The 22,723-nt window shown below is 53.8% G+C and overlaps 3 protein-coding genes across 4 annotated transcripts; 1 reads left to right on the top strand and 2 right to left on the bottom strand.

Moving 5' to 3' along the window:
* The first annotated feature begins 438 nt into the window (after positions 1-438).
* LOC113999461 (transmembrane protein 121-like) lies at positions 439-3,749 on the top strand. Of its 2 annotated transcripts, none has more exons than XM_027742910.1 (2): positions 439-514; positions 2,210-3,749. In XM_027742910.1, exon 2 carries the CDS (start codon positions 2,211-2,213, stop codon positions 3,144-3,146), a length of 936 nt encoding a protein of 311 aa, XP_027598711.1. In that variant the 5' UTR covers positions 439-514; position 2,210; the 3' UTR covers positions 3,147-3,749. The 2 variants fall into 2 exon arrangements, with proteins under 2 accessions (XP_027598711.1, XP_027598713.1); XM_027742912.2 differs by lacking the exon at positions 439-514 and adding an exon at positions 846-990.
* Positions 3,750-7,168: 3,419 nt separating this feature from the next.
* Positions 7,169-17,422, bottom strand: RRP36 (ribosomal RNA processing 36). Its single transcript, XM_039385530.1, has 7 exons — positions 17,203-17,422; positions 12,237-12,375; positions 8,852-8,918; positions 7,958-8,062; positions 7,763-7,837; positions 7,547-7,664; positions 7,169-7,308 (listed from the first exon to the last, which is right to left on the bottom strand). The coding sequence occupies exons 1-7, from the start codon at positions 17,420-17,422 to the stop codon at positions 7,169-7,171; spliced, it is 864 nt and encodes a 287-aa protein (XP_039241464.1).
* Positions 17,423-17,477: 55 nt separating this feature from the next.
* Positions 17,478-22,658, bottom strand: LOC113999457 (neuronal PAS domain-containing protein 4-like). The gene is made up of 8 exons (XM_027742900.2): positions 20,711-22,658; positions 19,991-20,157; positions 19,757-19,893; positions 19,477-19,582; positions 19,085-19,331; positions 18,722-18,831; positions 18,176-18,317; positions 17,478-18,105 (listed from the first exon to the last, which is right to left on the bottom strand). Exons 1-8 carry the CDS (start codon positions 20,809-20,811, stop codon positions 17,739-17,741), a joined length of 1,377 nt encoding a protein of 458 aa, XP_027598701.1. The 5' UTR covers positions 20,812-22,658; the 3' UTR covers positions 17,478-17,738.
* Positions 22,659-22,723: the final 65 nt, after the last annotated feature.

The raw sequence follows: 22,723 nt of genomic DNA, 5'->3' as shown, positions 1-22,723 counted from the left end.
CCCCGCCTCCTCCACCAGTAAGGCCCCAGCAAGGAGGGGTCCTGGCCCCAGTCCCTCCTGGAGGGCAGGCAGGACCCTTGTCAGCCCAGGCTTCCCTGTGCGCCACAGGTTTTCCTGGGACCACTGCTGGGCTGCGGCCGTGAGGGGTCTGTGTCAGGCCGGGGCAGGGCGGAGGGGCAGGAGGAGGCCGTGGGGTGGGAGGTTGGCTGGAGGAGGGAGGGGATGCAGGACGTGGCCCCAGGGCGGGAGCTGATGGGGACGGCAGGGGAGCGGGAGGGAGCCCCGCCGAAGGGCCCCAGGGGCGGCGGGCAGAGAGGAACGGGAGCAGGAAGAGCGGCGGGCGGTGCCGGGCCCGCCAGTGAGGCGGGGGCCGCCGCAGTCCCCGCCCGCCGCCCACCGGGAGGGGCCAAGCGCCGTCGCCGCAGAGCCACCGCCGCCGGGCCGCGCCGGGCGATGCCGCGCCGGGCCCGGGGCCGCCGCCGCCGCTGCCCTGCGCCCCGGGGAGCCGCCCGAGGTAAGCGGGACCCCGGGGGGCCTGCGGGCCGAGCTGCCGCGGCCGGCGGGCAGCGCCCGCCCCCGACGAGGCCCGGCCGGCGTGGGAAGGGGGCTCTGGACAGGCGGGGTCGGGGGCGCCCGGGCACCCAGAGGGGACACGGCCCGGTGGGGCGGCCCCACTCGGGCCCCGGGGTGAGCGTCCGTGCGGTGAGGCCCTGCTGAACTGGGGCTTGGGGTACCCCCAGTCTCTCCGGAGGCTCGGGAAGGCCGTGGAGTGACAGGCGGGTGAGCCCCAGCCGTGTGGCGCTCTCCAGATGTGCCACATCCATGAGCTCCCCCAAGCTCACCGGCCTCTGGTCTTTTCCCCCTGAGAGGCACCTGTATCTGGCAGCTTCAGGCTTCACTGCCTCCCACAACATGCAAGGATGCTGCTGGGCCCAGAGATGCACGACTGTGCCGGACACCTGCTCCCTCAGCCAAAGAGCAGGAGTTCAGGTAGCTTGTGCTCAGGGCCCTGTGCCATCAGTTTCAGCACCAGGAGCATCCGTGTGCAGAGGTGACCATTAACTGTGCGGTCTCCATCCTGCTCTCAAGTGGCTTGCTCCATGGTCAAATGCCACCCACACACTGCCCACTGGATGACCAGGATGGTGTCCTGGTGCCCCTGCATGGCCCAGGTGTGGCTGAGGCGAGCTCTGCGTGGGCAGCCATCGTGCAGCACTGTGCCACACAGTCATCAGCCCAGCTTCATCCTCCATTTCATCCGGGGGGCTGGCTCCCCTCCAGAGCAGCTGCTGAGTTATGCCTGGAGAGGCCCCAACTCTGTCCTCCCTCTCTGCCTCTGACAGCAGCTGCCTGCAGCTGTGCTTGGTCAGGGGGAGGGAGTCTGACAGTCCTGGTGCCATACAAGGCACGCAGGGTGCTTTTGGGGACGGTGCTTTGCTCTGCCCCAGCCCAGGAAAGCTGAGCATCCTGCCAAAATTGAGGGCCTGTTGCAGAGCTCCTTGTGTCCTGGAGCTGTGGGCTGGTGCTGCTTTTCCTTGCTTTCAGTTTATGGTGTTGGGGCAGGGTAGGCATGGGCAAACAGCTCTAGACAAAGCTCTTGGGGACCATGAACCTGAAGGAAACTGAATATTGGGCTGATTTCTTCCCTCCCACCCCACAGGATAGCTAGGCTAAAAATAACCCTTCATCTTGTGCTGTGCATGAGAATAAGGAGACTAAAAAGAACAGTCCTGGATCATAGCAGTTAAGGGCCTGCTTGGGTTAAATGCATAGTTGTGGTCTTATGTGCCTTGGGGGAAAAAATATAACCAGTGCCACTGGCTGGGAAGTCCCATGGAAAATAAGGCACATACCCTTCATGGTGGCAGAGACTAGCCAGTGAGATGAGCTACCAGAAGAGGCAGTGGCATCCCAAGTGCTTAAAGTGTCCCAAGTGTCCAGCCTGTCCCACTATGTGCAGCCTAGGAGCTGGGCTTCAGACATCATGGGCCACCGGGATGGCCTGGTCAGGAGTCTCAGGAGTACTTTGGCTAGAAGTCTGCAGGTTTGGAACAAACCAGGCACATAGGATGGTTGAAATCTTTGAACGCTCCCCTCCCTTCTTTCAGCCATCCACAGCTGTTGGGGAGAGGGCAGCAGAAGGGGGCCCAAGGGTGGGGATAGGAAATCTCAGCAACTCCCTGACAACCCTGCCTGTTCCTCTGTGCAGGATGGTTCCCCCACCACCTGTCAGCAAGCCCCACGTGTGCCTCTCCACTGTGCTCATCATGACCAGCCTCGTCCTCATGGATGCCTACCTGGTGGAGCAGAGCCAGGGCTCCAGGAAGTTGGGCATCTGTGTCATGGTGGCAGTGGGTGACTTGTGCTTCCTGCTGGTCCTCCGCTATGTGGCCATCTGGGTCGGGGCAGAGGTAAAGACAGCTAAGCGGGGCTATGCCATGATCCTCTGGTTCCTGTATGTCTTCGTTCTGGAGATCAAAGTCTACTTTGTGTACCAGAATTATAAAGCTGACCGGAAAAGCTTGGACCTCATAGCTCGCAAAGCATTGACCTTGCTGCTCTCCATCTGCATCCCAGCCCTCTACGTGTTGTTGGTGGCCACGGAGCATATGGAGTATGTCAGAACATTCAAGAAGAAGGAAGATCTCCGCAACCGCCTCTTCTGGGTCATTGTGGACATGCTGGATGTGCTGGACATCCAGGCCAACCTGTGGGAGCCACAGAAGAAGGGGCTGCCGCTCTGGGCTGAGGGCATCATGTTCTTCTACTGCTACATCTTGCTCCTGGTCCTCCCGTGCGTGTCCCTGTGTGAGATCAGCATGCAGGGCATTGGCATCGTGCCGCACCGGATGATGCTGTACCCCATGCTGAGCATGCTCACTGTAAACATCACCACCATCTTCATCCGAGGCAGCAACATGGTCTTCTTCAGGGACGCCCGGGTCTCCAGCATCTTCATGGGCAAAAACATGCTTGCCATTGGGATGAAGGTCTGTATGTTTGTGCAGTACCAGCGGCACCAGCACCACACACCTTCGGGGCCAGACCTACAGCACAGTGACCCAGCCCAACTGCCCACAGTAGGGCTGCGCAAGTCCCGGGACCAGCCTGCCTGCCCCGAGGAGCTGGCCCGGGACAACACGTGACAAGCCAGCAGGAGCTACAGCCTGGGCACCACCATGGTACCCAGCAGTACCGACAAACCAGAGGCCGCTGAGCTCCCCGCCTGGACAGAGGGCAACGACCCTGCTCCCTCCCTCCCTGGGCAAAGCTGCTCAGGGCCCCGAGGGTCGCATGGTGAGGGCCCCCTGTAGTGGCCTCCATAAGGCTGCAGAGCAGTTTGAGACCTCAGCACCCCACCAAGTGAAACAGGCAGCAGAGTAGAGGAGGAGGCCAGGGTTGCCTGCCAGGTGTTGTGTCTGGCTGGGGCCAGGCAGCCCTATCTTGTGCCAGGCTCCCCCACCAGTGCTCCCCATACAGCACTGCCCTCTGGCCAGGCAGGGCACCACACAGGGACACAGCAGGTCACCTGCTTTACTGTTGTGGATGGCCCTGGCTCTAGTGTGGTCCTTGGCAGCAACCTGCTCCCCACTGTGTAAGCCAAGGCCCCCATGCAGGAGGAGCAACGCCTGAGCCTTCCCCTGCTGTCACCCCTCTCAGCCAGCTGCAGGCCTGGGGGGACCCAGAAAGGGGTGACTGTCCTTTTTTGTATTATCTCCCTCTTTGCAATAAAAGACCTGAGCCCTGCAGCCTTCTCCTGTCTGTGTCCCTGGCAGCAGGCAGATCCCCCCACCACTCCTGTGTGTGCGTGTCCCTTGTGTGCCTGTAAGTCCAGCTGCAGCACATGTGGAGAGGCTTGCTCAGTGACTGCCTAGGCCTGGGGAGAGCATCCCAGATACCTGGGTCTGAACATTTGGGAGAGGAGAGGTGGGTCCTTGTGAGAGTCAAGTGGGCTCTGAGGGTGTCACTGGTGGGGTAGGTGTGGCAGCTTTGTCAGTCACCACTGCCTGTGCACAGCTACAGTTACATCAACTGGTACCAGCCATGCTCAGGGACACCCATAGCAAGTCCCCACGCTTCACCTGGAGGGACACCAGTGCAGGTCTGGAAGGGACACACTGCCCGAATCACCTTAGAAACAAGGAAAATAATCCAACTGCTTGAGGCTGGGAGGCTACAGGAAAGAGCAGCTTCCTGGCAGTAGGAGGCTCCGTGGAGATGGTGGAAGCATCTCCTCTTGGAGCTGGTGTTGCCATGCTGCCGCCTGCCCAAATAACCAGTGACACCTCACTACTGGCTGAGTTGGGCAACGCCCAAGGACTTCCCCTGCTGCGGGGAGCTGGGCCCAGGAGCTGGCACGTACAGAGGCCAGCAGGCTCACTCCTCACTACTAACGTGCTGAGCAGAAGCAGGTGACATCCCAGCGAGGATGCTCTCCTTGCAGGCTGTGCTGGTTTTAAAAACTCAGCGGGGAGAAAAAAAGTTAAGAATGCTCAAGCCACCCCTTACGATGGTGGAGAGGGAAAACAAAAAAAGACTGCGAGAGGTTAAAAAACGTTAGTCACAATTTTACTGAGGTAAAACTCACAAATAACACAGCAATACAGAGGAAAAAGAATGGTTTACCCACAAAACCAACAAAGGTAAAAAATTGTTACGTTCCCCCACACACACCTAGGGCAAAACCAAAAGAAATGGTTCCCGTTCCCACTGCGCCGGCCCCACGTGGTCCAGGGGAACAAAGAAAACAATGTGGCAAACGAATCCCCGCGGCCCGACGCCCTCCCCAGCCAGGCAAAAACCACGGGGGAAACACGAACAAAACAGAAACCTGGAAGACGATTTAGTCTGGAAGGAGTTATGCTGCCGAGATGCTGGCGTGGGTCCGGGCGTAGCGGCGGCGTGGGCGCAGGGGGCTCTTGGTTCCCTGCTGTGCGCCTGGAAAAAGCGGCGGTGGCAAAAACGCGTCGGCGGCTTTCAAAAGCGAGAAGCGGCGATCCGCTAAGGGATTGCGCAAGCCCCGGGAGCGGCGTGCGGTCCAGGGCCGCCCCCTCCTTTTGAAGGTGCAGAAACTCCGCTTTCAGTAGCCGCGGCGGCTTCTCTCTGTACTGAGCAGCCACACAGTCTTGGGATCCCCGATCTTACATCCTCTCTCCACAGCCGGGATGTAGCAGGCGGCGGCAGGCTGCAGGGTATCTCGGTGGCTGCGAAAATAGCTCCAGAGCGACTCCGGACCCGTCGGGACGGTGCCTTTCCCTCCCTTTGGAGGAGAAGCAGACGGCATTCCCGGTGGCACCGAGCAGCCATACGGTCTCTGGGATCCTAGACCTGCACCCTTTCTCCTCCGGAGCGCGCCACCAGCAGCCCTCACTCCTGCTTCCGACGTAGGACCATCTGAACTTCAACTGTCTCGGCGTGTTTTTGGTGGAAACCACGCCCGCTCGCTGTGACGCGGGTATATTGAATATTCAACACTAAAGCTCCACCCCTTTGCTTTGTAAGCAAAGTAAGGCGTACAGGCCTCAGCAAGAAGATGCCCTTTGGCTCCAGAGGGGCAGGAGGGGAAAGCAAGACCACTTTGGGTCCACCAGACTTGCCACCTCCTGTACAGGACCTACAAGCGCCCTACATGGGGACACGTACTCATATGCTGAGGAATGCCACATGGCCCCTTAGCAAGGCTGTGGCAGCAGGTCTCTAGCCAAGCTGGCACATCCCATTTCTACTGCCTTCCCCCAGTTACACTAAGACCTGTCAGCACAGCATCACCCACAGGAACTGCAGTGGAGGCAGGTGCTTTAGCAACACCCTCAGGCCAATGAGCTGCTCATTGTTCCATGTTTTGCTTATAGCAATGCCTGTCCCCTGGCCCCACACAACTGTGGCCCACCTGCACACAGCACAGCTGTGCCCAGGCAATGCCCTGTTCTGCAGAGCCAAGGCACTCTCCCAGCACCTGTAAGACAGGGATCATCCAAGTCACCTCCTTATCAGCACAACCACAGCAGACAGGGGTAACCAGAGTAAGGAGAAACAAGAGAGCTGGTGTTCAAACATAATATTGGAGAGAGGCATTAACTCCCCTAAGTTCAAACACTTTTGACTGTAACAGCAACGACACTGGGAGTAAAGGAAAACCAGTATTTTATTTCATACAGGATCAGCTTCCCAGAAGCACTAACAGCCCTGTGGAGACAACCATGAGAAGCCAAGGAGAGAGGCCAAGCTGCTCTGAAGGAGAGATCAGGAGTAGCAGTAGCTGAGCAGTCAGCAGCATGCCCTCTGACAGAGGAAGGCTAGCCACAGCTGGGTCTGCATCACTAGGTGCAGCCCATGCAGAGCAGTGTGATCCTCTTCCCTTTACTCAGCCCTTGTGAGACTACATCCAGATACTGCATCCAGGCTGGGCCACCAAAAGACAGATGGTTGTCTGGGCTGACTCCAGTTCAGTATGTGAAAGTCGTCAGAGGCTGAAGCACTGCAAGGAAAGACTGAGGGAACAGGGTTTATTGACCCTTAAGAAGAACAGACTTTGCAGAGACCTTACAGCCCCTCTTTTCCACCCACCCCTCAGACCTGTGACAAGGCTACTGAAAGACAGCTGGGCACTTCAATGAGAACAAGACAATGATATGGATAGCACCAGGCAGGTTTCCTGGATGAGGGAACAAAAAGTTCCATCTTGAGAACCTGAAGCAGTAGAGCAGAGGCCAGGAGAGGTGGTGGCATCTCTCCTGGGACATTAACAGACCCCACCAATGCATCCCATGGCAACCTGGTCTGAAGTCAGTGCCAGCCCTGCTTTGAACAGGTCCTTTTCCACCTCAGTGGAAGTCTGAGAAAACCTTGAGTAGAGCCAGCAATGCAGGGCAGGACTCATGCTTTCCTTGCTAGAGTTAGAAATGAGCAGGTGCAAGGACAAAAACAGCTGTCAACACTGTAAGCATCTGCACGACACACTTGTCACCACCCATGGTCTAAACCACAAGTTAAGAGGATATTTCACCTACAAAACCCCCACTATTTCCTTCAGTTCAGCCTCTGCTCTGCTGCCTTACAGCATCACTGTGCAGTGGCAGGCAGATATTGGGAAGAAGGATAGCCATCTTCCAGGCCTGGCTAAGGCAGAATGAGTCCCAGTGCCAGACAACAGCACGTCTGTCCAACATCACAAGTTCTTCTGTGAGGGTAGACGGCGCTTGTCTTTGATGGCATTTCTCTTCCTCTTCTTGTTCAGGAAGCTCTCCAGCTTTCCACTCCTCTTCAGCTCTGCATACTTCTCAGCTAGCTCCAATTTCCGTTTCTCAGCTGTAGAGGAGAGGGAAGCAAAGTTTTAAACCGAAGCCCAAAACACATCTACAGACCAGCCCATCCTCACCTCTCCCTCCCTGGCTCCCAGGCTTAGCTTGCCCATTGAGCACCAGTACTAGAAAAATCCCTCCATGGCTCTGTGGAATAGTATGGACACCTCACTACAAGTGCTTGAATTCCTGTCAGCAGTACTCCCTCTAGGTCTTCCTGCAGCATGTTCACACTGAATACTTACATTTCTTTAGGAAAAAGGGTTTCTTTCCCTGCTTGGCCAATTCCCTCTGTTGTCTCTTCAAAGACAGCTCTCTCTCCCTCAGCTTCTGCTGTTTTTTCTGTGCCTGTTCTTGCTGTGTCTGTACAAAAAAGATGGCCTGTGTCAGCATCGAGGCAGACCTCAGGTCACACATCCTCTCTTCCAGTGCCTCACAGAGAGACGCTGTGCTGAACTCACCATACGGTTCAGAAGCTGCTGAAGTTTCTCCTTCTGCTCCATGTTCCGGCATTTCTTCAGCTGCTTCTGAACCATCTAGAAGAGAGCAGAAAGCTGCATGACTGCCTGTCTGTCACCTCCACTGTGAAAAGCCTTGGAAGAAGTAGCCCCTGCCAAGCAAGGTTCTTCCAGGCAAGGACAGGCACAGAGCATCACCTCCTTCTCCTGCTTCTTGATGCTGTCCAGGAAGCTGTACGTCTTCATAAATATTTCAGGCTTATACTCTCCAGACAAGTCATCAAATCGAGGGTCTCTGTGGACCTGATGGCAAGGAAGGCAGAGGCAAGAGCTGTAGCCAGGATTATCCTATTAATAGCCTGCTTACTCTCCTTTCACAGATCAGACCTTGCCATTTTTTTCACCAGCAATATTACACACCCACCATCGAAACATCTGCATTTGGCAAAGACTGAGTGCGATGATTAAGGTGGCAGTCCCTCACAAAAGCAAGCCTGCATCCAGTCTACCAAACAACAGACACTTCCATATGCAAGTCTACACCCAGGAGTATCCAATTCAAGGAACAGGAGCAGGAGTGCTACCTCCAAACACTTGCAACTCCCAGACCAAGAGCTTGCTTAATATGTGTTGTCAAGGTGATGGATTTGGGAACTCAAACCTATCTAGATTTTCACAGATTAACTGGGTCAGGTCATAAAAAAGGGAGAGATAAAAAGAGATCTCTGACTGCAGAAATCAACATATTCAGATGATCCAGCAATAACAAGTCAAAGTTACATTCAGATTAGAAAGTAGATGGACATTTGAACTTCTGGGATTAGTACTGAACAGTGACTGTGGCTTGCAGTGAAATTGTCATTGGTGGGAGTCATTACATCTTCTAGAAACACTTTGGACACAAACACTGAAGTTAACCTGCAGCTGCTCCTGCACCCATCCCTTCTTCTCCCCAGGGAAACACTATCACTGTCTGCGCTCACCAGTAGACCAGCCCTGTTCTCTAGAAACAGCCGCTGCCATCTGCAGCAGCCCAATTACCAGCATTGCTATGGGAAGTCAACTCCTGAACTGGGGAGGGGGAGCACCCACCTTCTTTCTAACAGAGACGACTTGTCGCAGAAAAGGCACAGGCTTCTTGGCAGACATCTCCAATGGCCTGAAAAAGAGAGAAATGTATTTAAGAGGATCAGATGTCAGAATGAGGCCCAGGCTAATATTTCGGGAGTTAGTCAAACCCTCAGAAGAACATTACTGCACAACAGACTCTCCCAACTCAATCCTCCCTATACCTGCAGAGAGCAAAGAGGTGACTCAGTCGAGCCACAGAAGGCTAAGGCAACCAAATGTATAAATGTGTAGTTAAACCAACCCTACACAGAACTTATAACAGCCCCACTGTATCAAGTGAAAACCCACCACCTGCATCAGTAGATGTGCTGTACTCGATTATTTCTCTCATAGTCACAGAATGGCTAGGGGTGGAAGGGACCTTTGGTGATCACCTAGAGACCACCACTCTACTAAAGCAGGTGAACCTAGACAAGGTTGCACAGGATTGCATCCAGGTGGATTTTGAATATCTCCAGAGACAGAGACTCCACAACCTCACTGGGCAGCCTGTTCCAGTGCTCAGCCACTCTCACAGTAAAGTTTTCCCTCATACTCACATGGAACTCCCTGTGTTTCAGACTGTGCCTGTTACCCCTTGTCCTGTTGCTGGGCACCACTGAAAAGAGCTTAGCCCCATCCCCTCAACCCCTGACCTTAACATTGATAAGTAAGCATTGATAAGGTCCCCTCTCAGTCATCTCTTCTTGAGGCTGAACAGGCCCATCTCCCTCAATCTGTCCTCAAAAGAAAGATGCTCCAGTCATTTTTTTTGCCCTCCGCTGGACCCACTCCAATAGCTCTGTTGTCTCCCCTGTCCTGAGGAGCCCAGAACTGGACACAGCACTCCCAGTGTGGCCTGACCAGGGCTGACTAGCGGGGCAGGATCACCTCCTTTGTCCTGCTAGCAAGGCTCTTCCTAATGCACCCCAGGATACCATTGGCCTTGCTGGCCACAAGGGCACACTGCTGGCTCATGAACAGCTTGTTGTCACCAGGACCCCCAGGTCCTTCTCCACAGAGCGGCATTCCAGCAGGACGGCCTCCAGCATCTACTGGTGCTTGGGCTTATTCCTCCCCAGGTGCAGGACCCTGCACTTGTCTTTGTTGAACTTCAGGCAGTTCTTCTCTGTCCAACTCTCCAGCCTGTCCAGTTCTTGCAGAATGGCAGCACAGTCCTCTGGTGTACCAGCCACTCCTCCCAGCTTTGTGTTGTCAGCAAGCTTGCTGAGGGACACTCTGTCCCTTCATCCAGGTCGCTGATGAATAAGTTGAACAATGCTGGACCCAGTACTGACCCCCACGGACACCACTAGCGACAGGCCTCCAACTAGTCTATTGCATCTCTGATCACGACTCTCTTGAGCTCTGCCATTCAGCTGGTTCTCAATCCACCTCACCATCCACTCATCTAATCCACACTTCCTGAGCTTGCCTATGAGGATGTTAGGGAAGACAGTGTCAAAAGTCTTGCTGAAGTCAAGGTAGACAACATCCACTGCTCTCACCTCAGCCACCCAGCCAGTCATGCCATCACAGAAGGATATCAGATTGGTCAAGCAAGATTCCCCCTTGGTGAATCCATACAGACTACTCCCAGAAACCTTCCACATGCTTAGAGATGACCTCCAGAATGAGACTCTCCATCACGTTTCCAAGGATGGAGGTGAGGCTTACTGGTCTGTAGTTTTCCGAGTCCTCCCTTCTTGCCCTTTCTGACACTGGCTTTCCTTGAGACCTCTTGCACCTCTCCTGCTCTCCATGCCCTTTCAAAGATGATGGAGAGTGGGTGAGTGATAACATCTGCCAGCTCCCTCAGCACTCATGGATGCCAAAGTAGGGAATTTCTGCACTGACCTGGAAGTTACAAAGACAGGCCAGGCTCAGCAAGAAAGCATGCTGTAACACCAGTAAGGAAAAGGTCAGCCCCAGGATAACAGGCTGCACAGTGTGTGGTACATATCCCAAAAGAGACTTCATAATGAATCAGGATTGTGAGGATTACAGTGACAATCAATTAAGGGAAAAAGTTTTCCTTGCAACACAGGCCTTAGAGCTTGATGCTTCGGGTATATGAGGGGGATGGTATAAGGTGGCAGAACAGGGTATTACTCTCCCTGTATTACTTGGATGCTGCGTCCTGTGATTTGTCAGGTAAGGTACCAGAAACATGAAAAACCTGCTGAGAGCACCCACAGCGTGGGCATTGCATCCACAGTCAGCCACAAGTAACATCAGGGCAGGAACATAACCGCCCAGGAGTAAGTTTTCCAAATCCCTCTTAGAGCAGCATTCAGTGTATTTCCATGTCCGCTGATGTGGTTACACCCCTGTACAACGCTCCGGAGTCAGCTTGATACAGCACTGCTGAAGCCAGCTAAGTGCCAGGGGATTTCCTTGATGTCCTTTCTTTAAGAAACTCACTTCCATAACAAAAACACAAGAGAAACACCACGTGGGATTTAACAGCAATACATCGCTTAAAGGATTAGGGGAATTAAATAAAAGCAGAATTATGCAAACTGTGTGGCAGAAATTAGAGACACTGTGTGAAGATGCTGCACTACACAAAATCCCCCAGAACCCTGGGTAAAAGGAAAAGCAGAAACATTATTCTAATCAACTGTTTACGGCAGGAGAAACATGTATTAAGCAGAGATTCAGAAACAAATTAGGGAGCGCTAGTGTAACAGAGGAAACCTGTTCAAATCACTTGGATGCAACTCTGAGGACTGAAAATTAGCTAAATACTGCAAATAAAGGGTAAGAGTATTGCTGTTACTAGTGGGGGTCTGTGGAGACCTGTAAAAAGATCTGATAGTTTTTGTTGTGCCAAATACAGGAAAAAGTCTGTGATGTTCTCCCTCTGTAGAGAGGGGAAAAAGGAAAAATGAACACAGACAAGCCACAGATAAGACAACAGCAGGATGAATGAAATTGCCTGTGACTGTAACTCCAGCCAGTGGAGCCAGGCAGAAGATGCTGATAAGCTGGAAGGGGTTTAGAAACCAGCAGGGTAACTATTTCAGGTCACAGTGGACACTATCATACAGTTTGAAAAGCACACCATGCTGAGGGTGACAAGTGCTTTAACACAGAGGGTATAAAGGCATTGAGTGCCAATTTAACTATCAAGTAACAGGTGGCTGCTGGGGATTTGAACAGGATAGGATATTAAGAGCTCTGAAAACAGCACCAGACCATTCCCAAATGAAACACTATAGTAACAGGCATTATTGTCTAGTACATTAAAGGAGATCTATGCCAGCTCCAAGGCAACACCAGCACTGTGAGGAGTTCCCAGTGTAATTTCTGGAGGCAGAGAGCACACATGCATATTTTTCCGATCACAAAAATGCCTCCTTACCCCTTTTTGCCTTGTTGCTGCTTCACCATAGCTTTGGTAGGTTTTGAAGTTTTCTTTCCACTGGTCATCTGTTTGCACACTCTTGTTCTTGCATCGCTCTGCATCTGCAGTATTTCCTCGAAAGACATGTCAGACTGATCTGGAAGAGAGCACAGGACACACCTAAACTGAACAGCTTCTCAAGGCACTTCTCACTCCCAAATTCCTCCAACAGGGATGTCTCAGAGCCTGAGACAGTGACACAAGCACAGTAGTGTCATCCCTGTACAACTGCATGGCAGAAAGAAGCCTCTGTGTCTCTCAGCCTTTGATTCCTCTCTCATTAATCACTTCAGTCTTTACCACTGGAATAGTCTCCCCCTCACCCCAATGTGCCTTTGCTTCTCTCTCCACTCAATAGCACAGAAAAGAGCAGTACAAAGGTTCTACCTGGTACAAAGAGCAGTATGAGCTCTGCACTGGGTTATACTTTGGCTGCATTGCAAATTCTGGCCACCTCTCAGTCCCGACTCTCCCACTTCAACAGACTGTTGTTCCATTGCCTTTAAATGGGCATCATCACACCTCTCACAGCACAAAACCAGCCAAGAGGTGAAAGAAAACCACATGGGCTATTCAGTCTGTTAAGATTTGGAGACAAACTCCCCACTGCACATCTGCCATTGCTCTGCTCAGTCAGCAGTGGAGCAGCTCCCACAGCAGACCCTCCTCAACATACCAGGGGCCTGTGAACTACTGAAATCTAGACATTCAACCTTCACCACTCACTGCCAACAGAAACAGTTTATAGCCTGATTCACTGGGGAAGAAAAAACCCCACAACACCAAAAAGCAGTTTCATATCCTAACCTTGCTGGGAGCTCCCCAGAACATAATTTACATCCTGTGTTTCATAAAATGTTCCTTCTCTTCTCTGACTGCTGACAACACAGGAAACAGCAAAACTAATTCTACCCATGGTGGTAATGAATGCACAATATTCTGCTGGAATTGTCTGTTGATATGTTTCTTTAATATCCCTCAGTGTCAATAACCTTTAACACTTCTTATAACAGAATGTAAAAATGATTCTTTCTGGATTTACACCGCTGGGTGTTCAGAACTAACAACTGAAACACTTTTTAAGTCAGCACTTGGATACGCTCATTCTGTTCTCTCGTAGGGGCAAGAAGGGGTTTGTACTGGCTCACTTCTAAAAGGTAAAGCCTTGGCAAATTGACTTGGGTGGTGTTTGCCTGCTCAACACCTCTGAGCAGTGACAGGCACATGGCCTTTCTGAGCCTCTGTGATACTAATGCATTTGTCACAGAACACCCCAACTGTGGCCCAGCAGGAACAATCACATCCTGTCTGTGGTACATTGGCCTTGGCTGGGTGCCAAGTGCCCACCAAGCTGCCCTATCACTCCTCTCCTCTGCTAGATCGGGAAGAGAAAATACAACAAAGGATCACGGGTTGACATAAAGCCAGGAGAAATCACTCACCAATTACCGTCACACGAGCAAAACAAACAGATCGGGACACAGTTCTTCACGAACTGCTCCAGTCTGGGTCCCTTTCCACAGAGTGGAGTCCTTCAGGAACAGGCTGCTCCAGCGTGGGTCCCCCATAGGGTCACAAGTCCTCCAGCAAACCTGCTCCAGCTTCTCATGGTGGCACATTCACTCACTTCAGTGTGGGGTCCTCCATGGGCTGCAGAGGCACAGCTGCCTCACCATGGGCTGCACCACAGGCTGCAGGGGTATCTCTGCCCAGCTGCCTGAAGCACCTCCTCCCTCTCCTTCTTCACTGATTTTGGTGTCTGCAAAATCAGTGAAGATTCTCTCACATATTCTCACTCCTTTCTACCAGTTGCTGATCAGCAGCAGGGCTTTTCCCCTTCTTAGATGTTACCACAGAGGTGCTACCACTGTTGTTTATAAAAACCCCTGGCCACAGCTGAGCTAATGGGACATGTGAGAAGCTTCTGGCATCCTTGTAGCCCACTCACTACCAAACCCTTGCCACGCAAACCCAAAACACTGCCCCAAGAGCAAGGTTTCTGTGTGCTTTGCCAAATTCAGGAAGCAACATGAGGTCAGTCACATTGGCTCAGAGCATGGACTTACTATTTATTATCCCAGTCACTCTCATCCTGGCAATAACTAAGACCTTCTGTTTCAGAAACTACTCTCATCATTCAGAAAACCTAATGGGCACAGCCTTGTGTTGCCTCAGGAAATGTTTTCTTTTTGCTTGTTCTGAACACTCATGAACTCTGCTCTGTTGATGTCCTTAGTCCTCTGAAGTAGGCTAAGGGAACACTGCACATCCAGTCTGCCACACAAGGGACAAAAGAAATGCGAATACAGCATGATTTCATTACACTATTTCCCCAAAACACCCTCCCCCCTTATCTTACTGCAATTTGACATCCTCTCTTGCTTGGACTCCTGCAAACACCCTTGCCCCTGCCTTCTTAGTGATGACAGCAGCATTGCCCTTTCTGGTCTCCACCTTTTCCCTTGTCACTCGTGTACAATCGCTTACTGCCTGCCCAGAATGTGAAATCCCCTTCAGACCAATGAGCTGTGCCTGCACGAGCACAGTGCCATGCAGCTCAGCAATTTACATTAATCTCGCTATTGGGGTTCACAGAGACACAAGAAAACCAACAAATTCGTGGACAAGAGAATCTGCTGCCACACTGCTCAAATTCAGGAAAAATCTGTGCTAATTATACGAGTTACTGGAGGACAAAGCAATTAATCTCTACATACGGCAATATTTAAGTATCACTCAAAGCATCACTGGGCACACAAATGAAAGACACTGAACAAGGACTAGTGAAAAGGGCAAAGAAAGCATTAAAGGAAAGGAAGAATCATAGAACAGAATCATAGAATCAGCTGGGTTGGAAAGGACCTTTGAGATCATCAAGTTCAACCTTTGATCCACTACCACCGTGGTTACTAGACCATGGCACTAAGCGCCACATCCAGTCTCATCTTAAAAACCTCCAGGGATGGAGAATCCACCACTTCCCTGGGCAGCCCATTCCAATGCCTGATTACCCTCTCTGTAAAGAATTTCTCCCTAATATCTAACCCAAACCTCCCCTGGCACAGCTTAAGACCATAATGATGTGGAAGATACTCTTAACACAGGTTGAAGACAGACAAGACGCCATCACTTGCACTACAATACTCCACTTAGCTGCAATTCCAAAACAATACTGTTTAAATAGCAAAGGCTTACAAGATGTCACTAAAAACAAGACAAAGACACCATATAAAAAGATGCAAAGGATTAGAAAAGAGATTTGGTATAAACCAGAGAAAGCAAAGGCATGCAGAGCTTCCACTGATAAAATATTTCAATACTGGTACAGGTGACCAGACTTGACTACCCAAAACCTAATGGGGATGATTTCCACACAGTAGTATCAGTCCAAGAAATACACCCCATTTGTAGGAGATTGAATTAGCCACTCACATTCATCAAAACATCACTGGACATAATAAACATGTTTTGGGGTAGAAGTGAATGGTCCTAGCAGATGTTCACTGCTGGGCAGCAGAATTGGCAACTGTGTGTGTGAAAAGGCCCCAGTTAAAAACACAGGATTAGTTTATTTCCCTTGTTTCTTGCATTCTTTCTTGAGGCCCTAATTTCCCCATTTTTTCATTCATTTTTCCCCCTAGAATATAACTTACCTTTTCTGTTCTGTCTCTGTAGTCTATTTCATTTTTTCCCTCCTACCATTTTTTCTCTTCATCCATTATTTTGTGGATTATTTCCTCTTTTTTGCACCTCTTGATACGCTACTGTTACCTACTGATAACAGAGACATTTCCTGCTCAGGAGCACAGCCTCCTCATGTTTCCTACCCTCCCACAGACTCCTGTGACACATGGACACCTTATGCCTTTCTCAGCCTGTAGAGGGCTATACGACCTGCTGAGCACATTAGAGCGTCCAGGATGCAAGAACAGTTGGCCTAAGAAATGGATGATATCTGCCCAGTTGTTCCCTGCTGAAACAAAATTAGTGCTGGACTCAAATATAACTCCTTCTGCTCCAGACAAAAGATTACAGAGCCCTCCAACAGATGGAAAAAGTAAAACTACTGTTCCCATTCACATCCAGCTGTGGAAAGGAAAGGGTGCCTGTCAGTGGTCCTCTCTCTGAGCTTTGCTAAAGCTCACCATTTCCTCACCAGAGAAAACCAAAATGACTAAAACAGATAGTGGGGCACCTTACCAGTCCCAAAAGTCCACCTTTAGAGGAGATGTGCCTCCCCCCTTGGCCCCACTCAGACACACCACGGAGAACCCTTTCACAAGACAATCAGTGACTCCTCACACCTGTATCACGCCATGTGTTTGACACCTCAGTTTTGTTTAAGGGCCTTTGCTGTACTTTTCGTAAGGTTTTCGTTCTCACCTGGATCATTTTGAGATGAGGAAACCACACTGTGCTCACCATTGTGGATGAGAACCACCACCTGCACACCCTGAACCTCAGCCCAAGCCGTGCCCACAGCCACGCACCGCCCGGTTCTCCCACTCCACCTCTCCTGGCGAGGACCTCTGGAGCTCCTCCACGTCTGAATTTGCACAGAGCAATTGTCCTGGAGATGTGTGAGATCTTCCACGGTAGAAGGTGTCCCTGCCCACAACAGGGGGGCTGGAAGTGGATGATCTTTAAGGTCCCTTCCAACCCAAACCACTCTACAGTTCTGTGATTCCACATACGGGGAAGGCGACTACGGGGAAGAGGCCCCTACACGGTTTTTGTTCCAGGGACCGCTCACGCATCTCCAGCGCACACCCTGCTGTGATCCCGAGCTCATCCTCTGAGCGGAGCAGGTGAGGGAGGGATGCAGGACTTGGAATACGAAATGTGACCAAGCCATTTGCCAACTCGTTTCCCACTGAGCGGGCGGCCGTGACCCCCCGATGCGCGCTGAGGCCGCCGCCCGTACCGGAGGCGCTGCCGCCGGGCCCCCCCTCACCTCTCCCGCCGGGCCCCGCCGCCTCCGCCTCCTCGTCCCCCGAGAGGCTACCGTCGTCGTCGCTGTCGCCATCGCCCTCCGCCGCCTCCAGCCTCCCGAGCGGCTGCTCCGCGACCGCATCTTTCTCGCCCTCCGTGGCGGCGGCAGCGGCGACTCGTCCCCGTCCCGCCCGGTCCCGGTGCGGCCGCATCGCCCCCGCCCGAGGCCCCGCCCTCCCGGAAGCGGAACCAGGGCACACCAGAGAGTCACGTGGGGGAGCGGGTTTTATTGGCGTCATTTTTAAGCAAAAATCGTTCTTTTGTGAGGAACAGGTCACGTACGCACTCTGGTGATATCCAGCTAATTCGTCAATAAATGGTAAAGTGCAAGATCGAGATCCCTCTGCACTGCGTCATCTTGATGCTGGACCAAGGTTTCTAACACGAGCACCAACTGTGTAAAATGAGGGTTTACCATCGCCTTGAATTGCGAAGGTCTTAGCAGTGACTGTCTGAACGGAGATGGAGTTACGCACAGTGGCCTGCATTAGGAGAGATACAGTCAGCACACCAAGGGATGTCAGTGTCTCTGTAGACTTGAGACCTGTGAGGGCACACTTGGAATGTTGCATCCAATTTTCTCACCGCTCCCCAGTTAAAAGGAGAGGGGAGGAACTGGGGAGGGTTCAGTAGAGAGTTCCCAAGACAGTCAGAGGAATCGGCATCGCCTTCCTCGGGAAGGGGCGGGGGTCTCGGCGCGGGCGGGGCAGAGGCGGTCGGCGAGAGGCGGTCGGCGAGGGCGCGGAGCTGCGCGGCGAGACGGGTGAGCTCCGGACCCGCCGGCGGGGCGGTGGCGCGGGGCTGCCGGGAGCGCAGGTGGGCCGCCTCCTCCTCCCTGCGGGGACAAGGGGTCAGGGGCGGCAGGTGATGCGGCGGCCCCCGCCACCCCCCCGGAGCCCCCTCACCTGAGGCAGGTGCAGGTGCAGGAGATGCAGCGGCCCCCGCCGTCCCGCCTCGCCCACACTCGCAGCCAGGCCCAGGCGCGGTCCCGGCGCAGCACCCGCAGCACCGCGGTCCCCGAGGCGGGCCCGGCGCCGGCCCCGAGCGCTGCGGGCAAGGGAAGCGACTGCGTTAGGCGGCGGCAGGCCGCCTGTACACCCCCTAGGCTGCCCCGATGAGGTCTGCAGGCGGTCACTGCTCTGGCCCCAGCGCCACAGAAGCCACACAGAGCAGAGTCAGACCGTAGGAGTCCTGCCCCCCGAAAGAGCTGGAGCTCAAGGGGGCTTGTCCCTCCTCTGTCCACTGTGGCAAAGCCTCCGAAGCTTGGAAGCTACCTGTGACCTTATAGACAGTGTGTGACCAATTCCCTGCCTCATCCTTTTGGAGCAGGGAGTCTCAGTTGGGCAGGACTGAATTCGATTTGTGTCTGCTGTCCTGGATAGACATGTTTCAGGCACAGCCAGACCATGTAGCCAGAGGACAGTACACATGCTCCTGGGCCCGACACTCACCCACGGCCCTGTGCTGGGCAGCTGCCAGATCAGCATCCTCAGGGTGCAGGAGGCTGTACCAGGACTGACCGACTAGCTCCTCCCTGCGGTAGCCAAGGTGATAGGTGACACTGGGGGAGACAAGGGGAGTGGGGACTGAGTGCCATACAGGGTCCGCACCCTGTCAGCAAGGAGCAGCAGCTGCTTGATGGACAGCAAAACAACAGAGGTACAGAAATAAGTTGTAAAGGAGGGAAGAGGTCTGTGAGTCTCAGTGCTCACACAGTATCTAGCCTGCATCCCATACAAGGCTTGGTGAAGGGAAATGATTCTTGCTGCCTGAGATGTACAGCTGGGGCTCTGGTGCAAGCAGGCACACCTCACCTCTCCGTGACATCAATAAACGTCATGTCTAGGATGTGCGTGCTCTGGAATATGTCATCCTGGGAACCACCTTCGCCATCTGCAGGTGACTGCATGACCGGTGAGCAGAGGGCCAGGAAGGCTGTGGTGGAGGGGGAGGGTGGCCAGCTCAGGGCCACAAAGCGCCCACACACTGTCACGACCCGATTCCCTCTGTGCTTCAGCCGGAAGGCCTTGGACGTGCACATCTCACTGACAAAAGTGACTTCTGCAGAGAAACAAACCATTCCGAGTGGGTCAGAGGCTCCCCTGCTCTGCTCTCAGCAGGGCTGGCCCTGGATCTCTGATCACAGCCACTGAGGGCCAGAGCAAGATGGCAACATCTGCAAGATGCCAGCAGAGGCCTCCCTTACCCCTGCCAGGCTCCTTCTGGGCGAGGAGGAGCTTCTTGTACACATCCTCACATGCTTGCCCATCCAGGATGTCAAAGACCGTGTCCCCCTGGGCGAGCAGCTCCACCTGACAAAAGAGGGGGCTTTCCTCAAGAACCGTGCCTGTTTTGGTGAGCCTTGGCTGGCACCATGGGCACACAGACCACTGGAGCCACAACCCAGCATCTGCTGGGGCAGTGTGCTGTGCACACAATAAAGGCACCAGGACAGTGACTGCAAATGCCTAGTGAGCAAGCCTTACCACGGAAAGGCCCAGGACCTGAGCCACATTCTCCGAGATGTAGACCAGCTTTCCACTGGCTGACAGCACAAGCAGAAACCCCGGGAGCAGGGAGAGTAGCTCTGTGCCGAGGGCCGGTTCCGCAGGAGGAGCTGAGCCTGCAGGGGGATCAGGGTGAAGTGCTGTCTTGATGGAGCAGGAGCAGCGCCCCACACAGATGTAAGATAGTATGGGGTACAGCAGTGCCATGGGTACCTGGAGGGAACAGCTGAGCCCCCCGCAGCTGGAGGCACACCAGGGCCATGGTGTGGAGATAGGAGAGCCGCTCCTTCTCCTGCATGGAGATGGGCAGCAGGGAACGCAATGTCTGCAGCTCTGCATTGATCTGGTCCCGGCGAGCCTTGGAGGCACTCTTGGTTGACCTGCAAAGCCAGCCATCTGGGGAGGTGCATCCAGGGAGGGAAAGGGACAGCATTCCCCACCTGTCGCTACGGGGAGAATTATGAGCTTGGGGATATGGAGTGGAGATGCTCAGCACCCATGCCAGCTGCTGCCTCTAGGAGAGCAAACCTCGCGTAGCTGTTTCGGTGCACTGGGTGCAGGCAGAGGTGCTCAAGGCTACCCAAGGGGACATGCTGCTGGTGTGGCTGGTGTCTCTCCTGCTGGGGACCAGGTTGGACAATGACCTGTGCTTTAGTGAGGAGCCCACGCGACACAACCTCGCCACCAAACCCCGAAAGGATGGAAATTGCATCCAGTGCCAGAACATGCACCCCAGTCCACCAGATATGTCTTTCCTCTTCAACTACCCAAAATCCCTCTGCCCCACCAAGCTCCTGCACCTCCTCCCCACGTGCCAGCTGACAGCCTCACTGTCTCAGGCTAGTGTAAGCCTTTTGCAAGGGCCATCAGACCTGTCCCAGGGCTCTCAGAGGCCATCACAGCCCTGAAAGTGGGAGGTGGGGGGGAGCTCACCTGAATGGCCTTGAGGCCCTGGGTGCCTGCTTGCCCCTCCTGGGCAGGCAGCTCATCTCTGCCTGCAGGGGCTGGTGGCAGTGGCTGCAGAAGATGGTCATACTGCTGGTGCTGCGATGCCTGAAGCTGGCAGGCCTGAACTGCTGCCTCCTTCGCTTCTGGCTGTGGCTGAACCTGCTGACCCCTCTGCTCCTGGCCTCCTTTTGTATCCTCCTGGGGTGCAGAGGCCAAGCCACTCATGGAGAGAGTTACCTCTTGTGACGCAACTCCAAACAGCTCAGAGCTATTTTTAGAAGGCGGGCTGCTAAAAATAGCCTTGCAGCCGGCTGCAATCTGAGAGGGGAAGTAATAAAAGGAAGCCAGGGTCTTTAAAGCAAACCTGCCGCTCAGGAGGGGGCAGTGACGAAGACAGCAGGGATCCCCCTGCATGGCATACATCTGCCCAGTTCCTGGCCCACAGCTGCTGCCACCCCAGCAGAAGGTTTTGTGTCTAGTCTGCCTGCCTGGCAGCTGCTCTCCAGCATCACTGGTGAGCTGGGTGCTGTGAGAAGGAGCTGATAAGCCAAGAAAATGCACTGAAGATATCTGGACCAAGACAGTGAGAATTTCCCATGCTCAGGCCTGCAGCAGGGTCCTGGCAGAGGGAGTCAGGGCCACAGCACCCCTGAACCCAAGAGAACCCTTCAAGGAGATTGGAGTGTTGGTGACCCCATTCTTTTCTTCCCGGAGAGGCCTTTTCCCCACCAAAGGTTTGCTCTCCTAGAGGCAACTGACATGGGGTGCTGAGCCTTTCTAGGGCCTGTTGTCTCCACTTGATGGTGTAGAGATTGTGATTCTTCCCAGACAAGCCCCAGTGACAGCCATTCATGGACAGAATTGAGAGCACCCTTGGGGAGCCTCTGCTCAGCACCACATTACCCAGCCCAGCAAGTCTGTGTGGTCTGTGGGTGTTTCCTGGTGCCTGGCATCCTGCAAGGACAGTAAGCTTGATGCTTCAGTGCTGGGAGAGGGGATGCCATGGCAAAAAATCACTATTTCATTTCACAGCTTGAGAGAGAGCCTGTGGCTGAAGCAGTTGATTTGAGGAGTTAGAGCTGCTGCACAACAGAGGGTAGATGTCCACCCGGCCCTCACAAGTAATCTGCAGGTGCCAAGGACCACAAAGGAGGAGCCGAGGCTGGGGCTGTTCTCCCTGAGCCAGATGTACTGTCAGCACCTCTGTCTCCCTCCAGGCCCCAGGCTGCCACTGATGCTAATCACCCACCACGGTGAGCTGCCAGTGCATGAAGAACAAGCTCTTGTCACAATTGAGGTGCCTTCTGTTCTCCTGCCACCGGGTTTTCACCACTCTTGTGCCACTCCAGACTGCTCCACTGTGCCCACATTGGCCACCCCCTGCAGGTCAAGGAGCCCAGGCACCCACACAACCTTGCGCTGCTGGATGAGCAGCACTTGACTCTGGCTGTGTGCCAGCCCTCAGGGCAGGGCGGACAGCCTAGGCCCTCTGCCACCCATTCCTGGCATGGGGCTGTAATCATCTCGGCTGCCCAGGAAACACCCTGAGTGCTTCCCTAGGCTAATGCTGTCCCTGCATTAGCCTCACTACAGTTGCCATGGGAGCTCCTCTTCACATCAGACACTGCACGTCCACAGAAAGGGGCTTGAGCACAGTCCTCTGTGCCACCCGGGAAGACTGTCCCAGGCACCACTCCATCTCCAGCCCTGAAGCAGGAAGCAACAGGGCATCCACCTTTCTGAGGCAGCACAGCCCAGGAGACGTACACCACTTTCTTCCCTGTCCTCTTGGCAAGGCAGCACAGCCCTGGGCAGGAGGCAGGTACACCAGGGCAGTACTGCTGTGGAGGGCCCAGCTTCCCTTCTGCCACCTCAGCCAGGGCTCACACCAGCCAGAGCCTGCTGCTGCCACAAGCCACTAGTGGCCTGCAGCTTTGGGGGAAAGCACTTGGTTCAGTCTCTCCTCTCTCACACCCTCTCTCCCCCAGTTCACCTGCT

Source organism: Pipra filicauda, unplaced genomic scaffold (genome assembly GCF_003945595.2).
Source record: "Pipra filicauda isolate LSUMZ 115617 unplaced genomic scaffold, ASM394559v2 scaffold419_size605101_pilon, whole genome shotgun sequence".
Classification (NCBI taxonomy): domain Eukaryota; kingdom Metazoa; phylum Chordata; class Aves; order Passeriformes; family Pipridae; genus Pipra; species Pipra filicauda.
The sequence above is the reverse complement of the archived record's forward strand: the minus strand, read 5'-3'. Positions and strand labels throughout refer to the sequence as shown.

Excerpts from the sequence above, each read along its gene's own strand:
- LOC113999461 (XM_027742910.1), top strand. The coding sequence starts at position 2,211 with ATGGTTCCCCCACCACCTGTCAGCAAGCCCCACGTGTGCCTCTCCACT.
- RRP36 (XM_039385530.1), bottom strand. The coding sequence starts at position 17,422 with ATGCGGCCGCACCGGGACCGGGCGGGACGGGGACGAGTCGCCGCTGCC. Across the intron at positions 8,919-12,236 it reads CAGCAACAAGGCAAAAAGGG|GCCATTGGAGATGTCTGCCA; the intron begins GTAAGGAGGCAT and ends TCTCTTTTTCAG. Across the intron at positions 7,309-7,546 it reads ACCCTTTTTCCTAAAGAAAT|CTGAGAAACGGAAATTGGAG; the intron begins GTAAGTATTCAG and ends TCTCCTCTACAG.
- LOC113999457 (XM_027742900.2), bottom strand. The coding sequence starts at position 20,811 with ATGACCATCTTCTGCAGCCACTGCCACCAGCCCCTGCAGGCAGAGATG. Across the intron at positions 19,583-19,756 it reads AGGTCCTGGGCCTTTCCGTG|GTGGAGCTGCTCGCCCAGGG; the intron begins GTAAGGCTTGCT and ends CTCTTTTGTCAG. Across the intron at positions 18,318-18,721 it reads TGCCCAGCACAGGGCCGTGG|CGCTCGGGGCCGGCGCCGGG; the intron begins GTGAGTGTCGGG and ends CCTTGCCCGCAG.